The 12,182-nt window shown below is 41.9% G+C and overlaps 1 protein-coding gene and 1 long non-coding RNA gene across 9 annotated transcripts in view; one reads left to right on the plus strand and one right to left on the minus strand.

Annotated features, from left to right (window-relative positions):
• phldb1a (pleckstrin homology-like domain, family B, member 1a) overlaps positions 1-12,182 on the minus strand; it is a 33,614-nt gene that overhangs the window by 13,358 nt on the left and 8,074 nt on the right. For 4 of the 8 annotated variants that reach the window (XM_044369548.1, XM_044369549.1, XM_044369552.1 and 1 more), the window contains exons 5-15: positions 10,954-11,079; positions 8,435-9,540; positions 4,842-5,072; positions 4,616-4,747; positions 4,312-4,449; positions 3,559-3,687; positions 1,371-1,526; positions 1,158-1,268; positions 976-1,065; positions 712-855; positions 187-309 (exon numbers count right to left, since the gene is read on the minus strand). In XM_044369548.1, the coding sequence (XP_044225483.1) occupies positions 187-309; positions 712-855; positions 976-1,065; positions 1,158-1,268; positions 1,371-1,526; positions 3,559-3,687; positions 4,312-4,449; positions 4,616-4,747; positions 4,842-5,072; positions 8,435-9,540; positions 10,954-11,079 (2,486 nt within the window). Of the gene's footprint in view, positions 1-186; positions 310-711; positions 856-975; positions 1,066-1,157; positions 1,269-1,370; positions 1,527-3,558; positions 3,688-4,311; positions 4,450-4,615; positions 4,748-4,841; positions 5,073-8,434; positions 9,541-10,953; positions 11,080-11,649; positions 11,949-12,182 lie in introns of those variants that run through there. The other 4 variants (XM_044369554.1, XM_044369551.1, XM_044369553.1 and 1 more) reach the window with 4 other exon arrangements.
• On the plus strand, positions 6,078-11,052 carry LOC122994818. Its single transcript, XR_006406665.1, has 2 exons — positions 6,078-6,997; positions 10,945-11,052. It is a non-coding gene; the product is annotated as an uncharacterized LOC122994818 (long non-coding RNA).

Here is a 12,182-nt window from a genome sequence, read left to right on the forward strand (position 1 = left end):
AACACAGAGAAATAACACATACATGTACAGAACAGAGAGAGAGCAGAAAGTGGAAAAATCCATTAAGAAGATGCATCAATGAGAAAGATATTTTGAGATAATGTGCTTTGGTGGGTTCGGTATCTATCACATAGACAAGTCAGAGATATATCAGAGAGTATGGCAGAGAGCAGGCAGGGTTTCTACCTCACATGGCAGAGTTGGAGCTACAGCGAGGGAGAGGCAGTGGAGAGCAGCAGGGGAAGGAGAGTGAGGTCGCATAGAAGCATTTCCATACATCTTATAGACATCAGAAAGCCTGAGGTACTCCTGCATCAACAGCCAAAAACAAGAATAAGCATATATTCAACACTTAGATAAATCAAGCAAAGATTTACAAAGGAAACACAAAGACATCACAACTTTAAATGAGTATAGATGGCAGTCATTTTACAGTTTAATAACTCTCCACAAATGCCTCAATTCTCGATGGCATTACCATTAATATAGAGAATGTACAAACCTCTAAAAAACTCATGTTCAGTATGTAGAGAGAGGCAGAAACTTTCTACCAGCAGACACACTGCAAGCTTGTTGTTGTTTGTCAGTATTTGCTAACACACCATCATTTTTTTTCTTTTATTCAAAAAAAAAAACAACAAAAAAACTGCAACACAGGCATTTTAGGATTTGTTAGGGTTTTGTTGCAAAGAGGATTTTGTTGAGATTTACCTCCTGTAGCCTAACAGGAGAGAGTTCAGGGGAGGGGATGTGAGAGGAAGAGGAGGAGGAGGAGAAGGAGGCAGAAGAGGGACAGGAGCTATGAGGAGGACCGTCCACATGAGCAAGGTCAGGTTCGCTGATGTGAAGCCAGTTCTGTTTAAAAAGTTCATCTAAGTTAAAGAAATCCACTCGGAAGGAAGGATTTTTATTGCAGTAATTCTCCTCCAGGTGCTTGATATTGTGAAATCATGTCTCTCTCGTGTTCCTGCTCACCTCTTTCATGCTGCTGTTCGGTTTTGGGAAGTTTCTCCCTCCTGTCAAGATGTGGTACCTCTTCTCCAGGGCACATAACCTGTCCTGCTCCTAAGAGGCAGAACCACCACAGACATACATCACTATTATAAATGACATACACTGCATTTAACACAAGGGTTCATTAACAGTGAGAGGCTAACCTTGTGTAACAGCTGCACAGTCACCGTCCTGTCTTTAGCCATCCTCTCACAATCTTGAACCGCTTGTAACCCCAGCTGCTTCACCTGAGCTTCCAGAGCAGCCATCTTCTCCTGAGAATCAACATGTCCACTTTCTTGATGTCACGCCATATAATCTTGTTATATCTTACATACATATATGGGTTTTCCTCTATACTGTACATGTGACCTCACCTTCCTCTTTGCCACACTGCAGTGATACTCGGCTCGCTCTTGAAGAAGCTGCGAACTCTGAGTCTCCTTCTTCTCCTCCAGACTGCTTTCCTCCTCCAGCTGGCAGAACTCCAGCTCCTCAAACTGCTTGGTCCCAGACTCCAGAGCTTCAGCTTTCTGTCCACACACAGATACACATGTTTGAAATCACATTGAGTCATCCTTTAGTGGTTAAAGGATAAAGCTGGCGATATTCCATTTTTTTCTTATGGTTAACAAATCCCACAAAAAGATCAAAACCAACAATGAACTGATCTGACAAACACGTAAAAGTGTTATAAAACTATTTAAACAATACAACGTTTCTCTGGCTGACATGTTCAAACTAGAGCCCATGTCAGCTTGGGCATTAGTTTATTTTGACTCACATAGACCATCTTATATCGCTGCTGTAAATATTTATGCATTAATCTGCAATAGAAAATAGTGCCCAGCAAATACACTGCTTACTCCTGGTTGAGTAATGCTTTCTAAAAACTACAGTGCCCAGCTGTTTTAGAAAATTCCTGAGCCTTTTTGAAAAAAATGAAACTATATATTTGTGACACATTAACTGATTTTTTGGGGCCACTTGGGGGCAGCTAAAACTAGTTGTGAACACAACGTGACATATCATTGACTTTTAAGATGATATGTTGCACTTAGCAGTTGCTTATTTACACATTGAGCAGATACGGAGCAACATCTCATTCATTTGGAGTAATGTTTCTGTCCACCTGATAAATGTAAGTCCAATATTCACTCTCTTTTAGCTTTGTTTTTGATCTCTACCACTTCCTGAAGGAAATATCTGGCTCTTTAGCTGCTAAATGCTCCATATGTTCACCGTGTTAGTCACTAACTGCCATTTGGTGCTGAGCAGGTAGTGGACAGAGAGTTTTTAGAGCTTTTTCTTTGAAAACAGCTGTATGCTGCAGCCGAAAACAATGCTATGAGAGCGGTGAGAGTCAACCAAAACAGTAAGGTTGCAGTCGGGCAACTAAAACAATGAGCTGAAACTCGCTAAAGTTCTGTAAAGCCGAGAGCTGCAGAGTCAGGTGAAAATTCTCTGTAGGTTCTCACTATGAGTAACGCCTCTCATATTACACATTGTCATTTGATACATTGTTTTATGAAAAATATTTTATATATTTATAGTATAGCTGCTTTAATGATTTGCATTTTAAGCAGCAACTTATGATTCCTACTGAGAGGAGAGGTCAGAAAGTATTGACAGATGGACGAACGTATTTACCTTGCAAGGCAGCTGGATTCACGAGATAACACAGTCATGCCAGAATCCATCATGTCAGGCTTTAAGTTATGCGTTTGTCTCCGAACCACCGGTGGCTCGGACCAATCAGTGTCCTATGAGGATTCTCACGTGATCTTGTGATCTGGGGAATCCATCTGGCTCCATGGATGTATTATAAGAACTGGATAGGGATTCTTAGCCCTATCCAGCTTAGCCTTGCAGCCAGTTTTTCACAGTGATAGACACATGGTTCATCCAAACACCTGCCAAGCACTTTTTGAAAGTGTCTGCCCTATTCCAAACAGTTTCCAAGGACGACTTCTCAGATGGTTCTGTGTAACAAACCATCTGGCTTCAGCTTACGAACACATTGTTGGTTTTGGTGTTTTCATGGGATTTGTTTAAAATAAGAAAAATATACAAAAACAGCAGCCTTATCCATAATAGAGTATCCAACATTTCATACCATTAAGTCTGGCAATGCTCTGCCTGAAAACATTAAGGGGACTTGAATCACTCATGGTAAAATGCATGCAATTTTTTTTAGAGCGAAGCTGTTAATAACATTATTGATTATTACTAATTGCATTTGACATTTCAAGCATCCAGAATGAGGGAACAGCAGAGATTAAGCAGGAGTATTAAATTACTGCTGGAGTAGCAAAGCATCGCCTGCTGTATGGTCACACTTATAAAATGCATATATAATGAAAATGACATAATAAACTAATATGTTTAGGTAATGAAGGCAACAGCAGAAAAAGAGGAAATGCACAGTCTGCAGACTTGATGAGTGCTTCAAAACAGAGTCAGTGTTATGTCTGCGGCCGTTTCTGTGCAGATCATACAGGACTGTGGTATTCAGTATATTATAACTCACTGTTGCAAGCCAGTGGGCTGCGTGAGAACACTGACCCTGCTGAGCTGCTCCTGTAACTGTTCCCTTAGAGACAAGGGGCACTTATCAAACTGCCTCTTCAGCTCATTGTACTCATTCCTCTGCTTTTCCAGGACCTTCCGCTCAGCCGACACATTAGCCCTCCCCTAAAAACACATAGAAACACACACGCATACGCACGATCGTATCCACATTCACACACACGTACACACACACACACACACCAACCCGTGGAGAAACAAAAAAAAAAAAATCACAGATAACTCAAATCCATGCAGGCAAGCTAACAAGCCAAGGCAGTTAAAGTTAGGATTGAAGCAGAGGTTAGGTTTGTAGTGGTGTTAGAGGTTGCAATGCTTCACACATTTTAACATTAAAATGGGAGGAAAACAAAAAGGTATATGCAAGTCTGAATCAACATTTTAGTGTCACATCCAACTGAAAGCCTAATGCACGTGAGCAAGATTTCAACTGTTGTCTTTATAAACACAAGAACTGCTGCAGACTGAAGACAGTTTGGGTTTTGTATTTTAGGACAGACAGTAAGCAGTGCAATAGTCAGTTGAGATCCGAGAAAAGGGTCTATAGATACTGTCTATGTCCACTGTTTGCACATTCGGTGAGTGAGTTTTTATAAATTCAAACACAATCAAGAACATGTCCAACATTCACGTGCAGACACTTACTGTGCATGTAAGACACATAGTTATGAGTAAACGGACAGATCAAGTATTTATTCTGTATCACATTGTTTTGTCCTGGGTGCCCACCTTCTCCTTCTCTTTCTGGGTGGCCTTGTCCAGCTGGCTCAGTTTAAGCTGCAGCTGAGAGATTATTTCATTTTCAGCCTCCACCTGCTCCTGCTCTGCCTGCCTCTCTGCCTGTAGCAGAGCTTGCTCCATCTCCACCTAGAGACAGATATAGAGTCAGAGTCAGCAAACAATCGTGCAAAGGTGTTAACTTTGGCACTAAACACAACTCCTCCAGTTACAGGGTGCGTTGATCCAAGAGAGTACACATAGTATTTCATCAACGTGTTTTCTCTGCCAGAGCGTGTATCTGTGTATGTGTTACCTCTTGTTTGGTCTCTTGTAGCTGCTGCTCCAGCTCACTGACTCGGTGCTTTAAGTCATCAATCCTGGCTAAAATCCTGTTCCTCTCCTCCTCCAGGTCGATCTGCTCCCTCCCGGCAAACAGCTCTTCACACTGTCAGATTTGTATTTAAAAAAAACTTTGACAGAAGAAAACACTTGTATACTATATGTATGTGCATGGCTGCATGAATGAAAGTGTGTATTACCTCTTGATGTGTGCTTTCTGTGCTGCTAGACTCCTCTCTCTGGGTCTCCTCGTCATTCTCTCTCACCCTCTGGGGATGGTCTACTCCCTGAAGGGACATCACTGTGTCTGAGCAGGTGCCTTTAGTGCCCCCCAACAGCCCACTCCTCACCACCTCAGCCAGCTCCGCAGCACTGTCCTCATGGTTATACTCTGCACACAGATTCAGGATGGTCTCTAGCCTCTGCCGCTCCTATAAAAGAGATGCAAGTCATTAAGGGGGTGTTGTACTATGATCATATTGCAGAGTAGCTCCAAGTGTCCTTGTGTGACATTGTCCCATTTAGGCAGCTGTCCCTCTGCCACTGCCACTGGATGACTGTAACCTGATAGCGGGAGGGCCAAGGCTTATGTATTTTGTGTTTCAGGAGGGGGTTCATGGTAAAAACTGTCAGAGCTAGAGCTGTTCAAGAAAACAGAATCTAACACACTAATATCTGTGAGAAGAATACATTTAAAACATTGGCCAGTTTTGGTTGCTGACTGAAAGTTTCTCAGATTACAATGAGTAGTATGATTAAGTACACCACCTCTCATTTGGTTTTTACTTTCTGACCAGAGATGCTTTAAATTTTGCTATTTTTGTTTTGATTTTCCAATCTTAAGTTTTTCTTCATTGTGTTATGTATCTGTTTGATATGACATATGGTTCTAGCTTGTGGCCAGTCTATTGTCTCGCATCACTGCAAACAATGGGATGCTTGCTTTAATCCACCAAAATAACAGTACAAAATATGTAATCATTGTTCCTGTTGAACAATAATTAGGAATCTGGCAAGACTTAGAATAACTGTTCCTGATGCTGAAGCATTGTTGTTTCAACAAACACAGCCTACTTTTGTCTGCTATTTAAATTTTCCAGGCTGTGAAAATAACCACTCCAACTCTGTCATGAACATCCACTTCAACTGCAGGATTTATAGCTCACTGTTGTTTATACTTATTCCTTGATGAAAAGCAGCAATACCACTAAAACTGAACCATATTTATCTGAACTTCAGAGCTGGGAACTAAAAGGTTAAGTAAATTTAGGCATAACAATGTGAATCTAAATTTACAATGAACTTTGATTTACTAGGTTGCAAATTTAACATTTAACTTGAAAATGCAGGTCATTTGGAATAACAAAATAGTTCAACACTAAAATAAACTTCTCTATTTACTATTTATTATTATTATTGAAATGTTGCAGCTTAAGTTGCAGTGGAAATATTATTGTCTCATGTATCATCAAGGAAATTCTTTCAATTAACCAGAATCCTCCCAAAAACAGACTCAAACCAGCGGTTGGGCGTCTTCCCCATGGAACTGGTCTAAAATTAACTTTTCTATTACATCTCTTCCTCTCCAGCTATGCCCTTTACTTTAAGAGATAGGTGTAGGTTGGATTCAATGATGTGAAATTTAAAAAAAAACCCTGCATAACGGTGCCAAGTGTGCCATGAGAGCAGTGTGCCAAATATAGTGCATTCATTTCACTGACAGGAAATCCTTCCTTTGTCTCTCTCATCTATAGGTTTAACATTTATCAGTTTTGTGTGCTTCTTTCAAGGCTGCAATACCAACAAATCAAGAACATGGCCCAGGAGCCTAAACATATACATGCAGCTTGTTTTTCATTAAAATGTATTTGAAATGGCAACAGAAATGACAGGAATCAGAGAAATAGTTTGACATTTTTGGAAAATCTGTAAAAATGACAAGTTTTATAAGATATAAAATGTTAAGTAACGTTCATGAGTTTTACAGGTGCTGGAGCATTGACTGTATATAAATATGGACGTCATGACAGCTCCCCAAAAGTGAAGCCAAAACATCTCGATCGCCCCCTGGTGGCTGGCTGGAGCATAGGTCATAAATCTCGCCCTCTCTGTTTTAACAGATGGGACATGGGCTAAACTAAAATATCAAAGTACATGTCAACTAAATTTTCCCTAGAGATGGTTTCTGTAATTTTAGGGTAGTTCTTATCATGCTGTCTTATCTGTCAGGCAGCAGAGGGGGTGCGTCCTAACTCTACTGTGCAGACTCTGGCTCCAAATGACGTTGCACAAGCAAGATGGCAGCTCTTGGGCAGCTCCCGGAAAGGAGGTAGCTTGGCTTCACTTTTGCACAGCGGTAGGAAGTGGAGATGCGTTGTCCATATTTATATACAGTCAATGTGCTGGAGATTGTTTGTTTTTTTAAATCTTAGGACAACTAGTTGTTTCCCCCTGCGTCCAGTCTTTACACTAAACTAAGCTAAGCTAAGCTAACAGCCTCCTGGCTTCATATTGAATAAAAAAATGTGAGAGTGGACAAAATAGTGGACTTGCAAAAACAGCATGTGCATGTGTTGCTGTTTAGCTGTCACTTTCCTACCACCACATGAATGCAGCATAATATCAGTGGGTACAAATTAAAATCATGTAATGGAGGAAATCCCAAATATGGATCATGAACGAAATCTAATCAACATATCCTTAGACCAAGAAATATGTCTCCTTGCCCTCCTTGACTCAATGCAAGGAGAGGAGAGTAGCTTTGACACAAACATACTGTATCCACTGCTGTCACACCTGTACCAGTCCAACTTAGATGCATGTTGTCAGTAACTGTCTTATTTGTTACCAGAAACCTTTTGGTTCCTGAAATAGTCTGTGTACGTTGAAGGCTGAGAGTGAACCCCCCTTCACCCCTTCTCTGTGGTCCCTTCAGCTGTCAGAGGCAGGCTGGTGTGGGGGCTGAAGAAGGGTCGGGGGTGGGTGTGGATTGAGGATGGATAACAAGCATACAGTCTATGATCTTGTGTGGGTACGAATAAGAAAGAGCCTACAGTCAAGCACAGGCAGCTTTGAAAGTAAATACTGCTCGTCCTTTTGGTAAATATAGTGTTGAGCAATGACCAGCCACACCCTCTGCTCTGGACCTCAAGACTTGTGGAAGAATGTTCCCTCCGTGTCACTCGGTCCACATGAGCTGAGCTGGTGGCTGTATGCCAGGAGATTTAGACAAGATATCTTAATGTAGACATGGTGTCACCATGCCAGACGTGTCAGTACCTTCCCCAGTATTTACGTCCTTTTAAATCATGTTGTTTGCTCATGTAATCATGTTCTTTGGATCAGTCCTCATCAATTGTCCTGTGTTGTTTTTAATGCTGTTTGGTGAAGCTAAAATTAATTTGTCAAATTGTGGGCAATAATGTTCCCAACTAAATAAATGACTTAAACTCAGAACCACTCAAACCTATAATAATCAATATTTAACTGAGTTTGGGTTTTTGTCTCTTTCAGCTCATTGTTTTGGTTTACAGCAGGAACAATTATCATATGGTTCAGTCTAACCCCCACTGAGCCAAAAGTTGATCAAAGTAAATACAAATACCACTCATACCAAGGAACAAGGATAAATAAACCAAGAGCAGCAAATGTATTCTTCAAGACTTCCTGAGCAAGCCAAAATGCAGTACGGAGTTCACATCAGCATCCAAATCTGGACTGAACCATTTCTATCATATTGAAATATTTGTCTCTTCTCATATCAATTGCAAATCATAAAGTGCTGATAACTTACCAGCTTCTCCATTTCCTGCTCACGGAGCCTCTCCTCTCTCTGCCAGCGGTGGTATTCCAGCAACTCATCCTCATTGTCACTGATCTCAGAGATGCTATTCTTGCGTTCCCGGGTATATGATTTCATAAGACTTGGTTCTTTGCTGGATGATCCTGTCATGGTCACACAAGGGGTCTTTCTTTGGTTGTGAGGGCTTGTGAGAGGAGATGAACCAGACAGGGGACTCAAGCCTGAGATGAGGGGGTTTCCGGGGCCAGGCCTCAACTGCTTCTCCTGCCCAGAGATTGGTGATGGACTCTGGGCATACAGTGCCCTCATGGCTTCTGCTTTTGAAGGAGCCATGAGTTTGTGGTGGCCCTGGGGGCTCTCAGGGACAGGTTTAGCAGTGAAGCCTTGTGAGGCGAAGGAGGATGCTGAGCCCTGCGATCCTGGAGTACCTCTGCGGGACATGTAAGGGCTGAGAGGAGGAAGCTCTCTCAGGCTGGTGGGTCCAGTCGGCTCTGGTGTCCTGAGCCTTTGAGGGACATCTACATGAGAGAGCGACTGACCCTGATCTCGCATGGGGCTTGGGGATCTCTTCTGTAGGGAGGAACCTCTTACTCGAGGACTGGTTGGAGCTGTTGGGGCAAATTTGACATGGGATGGTTTGCGATTTAGACTAGAGTTCTCTGAACCTTGTCCAGACCCCCTGCTAGGTGGTGTGGGGCTTGATGTGGCCTCTGCCCTTACGTTCCTCAGAAGCTTTGGGCTCTCCTGGGCCCTCTGACCACCACTAGTGCTGCTGGATGCCACAGAGAGTGAAGCCCGTGGATGGGGGACAGGAGTGTTGGACTGGGTGGGTACTGGAGGGGTTTTGTTGCCAAGGTTCTGGCCGAGAGAGCTGCTACTGTTCTCATAGATGGACTCCTCTTTCATGGAGCCATTTCTCCCATTGAGCATGTTTGGAGGACAGGTCTGAGGAACAGGCTGTTTACCAGACCCTGATGATGATGATGATGATGAGGCCTTCAGCACCAGAGAGTCCTGGAGGTCTTTTGCTATGTTGTTGATTTTGGAGTCACCATTGCTGGAAAAAGACTGGTTCCCATTCAGGACGCTATGGGAGTCTGAGGAGGAGGAGACAGAAACACTTGTGCATGAGCTTTCCTGCTGAATAAATGAAGACAAGCACACTTAAATGGACAGTTGCAAAAACACACATAAACAAACACACAGTGGTAGGAATCTATCCTGTGTCACCTTTGTCCTTTTGACATCCACCACACATCAGGTCAGTGTTGTAAGACAAAGGAGGAAGCCCATAAAAGGAAAAAATCACATGCCTGGACATGTTGTTGCACACACATTGTGTCTCAGGGGGCCTAGATGGTGATAAATGTCTCAGAGCCCGTGTTCTCCTGTATGAACCAAACCCAGAGGTCGGGATGTTGTGCTCTTCAGTTGTGTCGTAATCCTTCAGGGATCTGGAGCTGCTAAATATAAAAGCTGCAGCCCTGTGGCTCATTCAAAGCAGATGAAATCAGGGCCTGGTCAGGAAAGAGTGGGCCATACACACTGCGCAGGGTGTGGCGGCTCTTACTGTACTGCTCAGGCACAGACAGCCAAACCAGTAAGGTCAGAGGAGAATGGATTCTAAATATCATTGACAGCACAAGGCAACAGTCCCAGCAGGCGGTGGGCCAGAATAATATAACATGTAAGTGTAACTGCAAGAAGAAAAAAATTACTAGAGGCAAAGCCCTTTTTACACTGTACTGAGTTTTCACACTTGTAAGTGTAACAACAATCTTTTTTCACAACGGGGTCAAACCTTGAGTGAAAACCAAGAGATTTAAATGAACCAGATCACAATGTAGGCCACAGATAATTAGCTCTCAACAAGCTATTTCTGCATCCTGTCCAATATTTCCTTCCAACATCAAGACCAATCAGACTCAAGATATGAAAATCAAGAGCTAGCAAGCTTAGTGTCCATCAAAACTTAGACGTACAAAAAAAAAAATTCCATTTGACATGAACATGCCAGTTATCATCAAATGTCATTCAGTTGTCGGTTGTCATCAAATTATCAAACTACTCAAGTGTAGCTTTTATTATGTTTGCTGCATCTCAGTAACCATTTGTGAGGACATAAGCCCTGAAACATGGATATTTAAGGAACTAATTATGCATTAATCATGTACTAATCATGTATGTCATCCTACTCAAAGGCCAAGACTCATAATTCTCTGCGACTAAACTGCATCAGATTGTACGATCCCTGCTCAGCATTAACGGGAACATCGTCATGTAACTTGTTTATTTTACAATAAGATGGTAGGAACCCAAAGTGGTTAGAATAGTTTATGTGACTAAATATCTATCAGCTCAAAGCATTTGCTCTTCCCAGAATAGCTACTGAGGAAACAAGTACGCACAGTTGTCACTGGCCATCTTATTCCTGGATCACAGGAATTGTTAATCTGGAGTTTAGATGTTGCTTTACTGTATTGTCTTAATTATCAAAGCAGGATCTTTACCAGAGGGATGAGTTCTTGGGGTGCTCAATCCGTGGCTCCCTCCAGGCAGCATGCTCTTCATCCTCAGGGCCTCTTCTGGATGGTTGAAGCGGAAAAAGGCCGATTGACCAAAACACAGCATGCACCCTGCCAGGAAAGAAGACCATGTGGGTTGCAAGCTGATGTGTCATCATCAGAGAGGCAATGCATTCGCATCACCATAAATGTACTGCTACAAAAAATTAAACTGATGTGATGTTGTTGTTTTTTTCTAATCTCTAACTTCAACTATTAAACTTTTTCCAATTCAATTTTGACACAATATCACTGTCATAATGGCTCAACAAATCACATATGTCTATAATATGCTGTGTGTACGCAAACCGTTTCATGATGCTGTCCTGCTTACTGTTGAACCACAGCATTTAAAAATAGGAGGTGTAAGAGTTACACCCATTGTTTTGTGAGATTTATTTTAACACCCTTGGAAAGAAAAACACATTTCAGCTTGACATGTGGTAAAATAAGGAATGAAAGTAAGTATGCATACAGTATAATGTTCATTTGTCCTGTTGTCAATAACAGAACTTTGTCAATTACGACCTTTAAAAAAAAGTTTTCTTCTCATTTGGTTGTTTCTGATGGTAATACTGTATATTCATCCTCCTATTGATTGTTTAATGTACATAAATAAACTTATATAGTAGTTTAACTCACATGTGATTAACCAGTAAGTGAAGTCAACTGCTTCTGTTTTTCCTGCATTTCCAGTAGCTGTCTGATATATTCCTGAAAGTCACACTCTGAAGTTTTCCAGTTATGGATATTCCACAGGGAGTTTAATACTTATTTAGTCCTCCAAAGAGAAGTCAAAGATCCATATCGCGTTGTAGCAACATTATTCCTCATGATATTAAAAAAAAGCAGTTTCCTCCATTCCTGAGTTGTTTTGTTCAGAGTTTCATGATTGTCCTTTGAATGCAGCAAAGCTTGTAAGTATTCTTGTTCAGCAGCTGCTGCCTCCACACACACTCACACACATATATACACACACACCCGGCTTCAAATGACATTCTGGTGTAGCTGCTGGCCAAGATCCCATAGAGAGGGGACTGAGGGGGCGGGACTGTTATGCCTTTTTTACGGCAAGTATGCGTGTTACTGGGAGGACATGCATACTGTTTAGCCACTGTGACGTTAAACCATGTCTTATGTCCACTCTGCGGCCAGTGTAGAAATCTAACACTCAG

Source organism: Thunnus albacares, chromosome 13 (assembly GCF_914725855.1).
Source record: "Thunnus albacares chromosome 13, fThuAlb1.1, whole genome shotgun sequence".
Lineage (NCBI taxonomy): Eukaryota > Metazoa > Chordata > Actinopteri > Scombriformes > Scombridae > Thunnus > Thunnus albacares.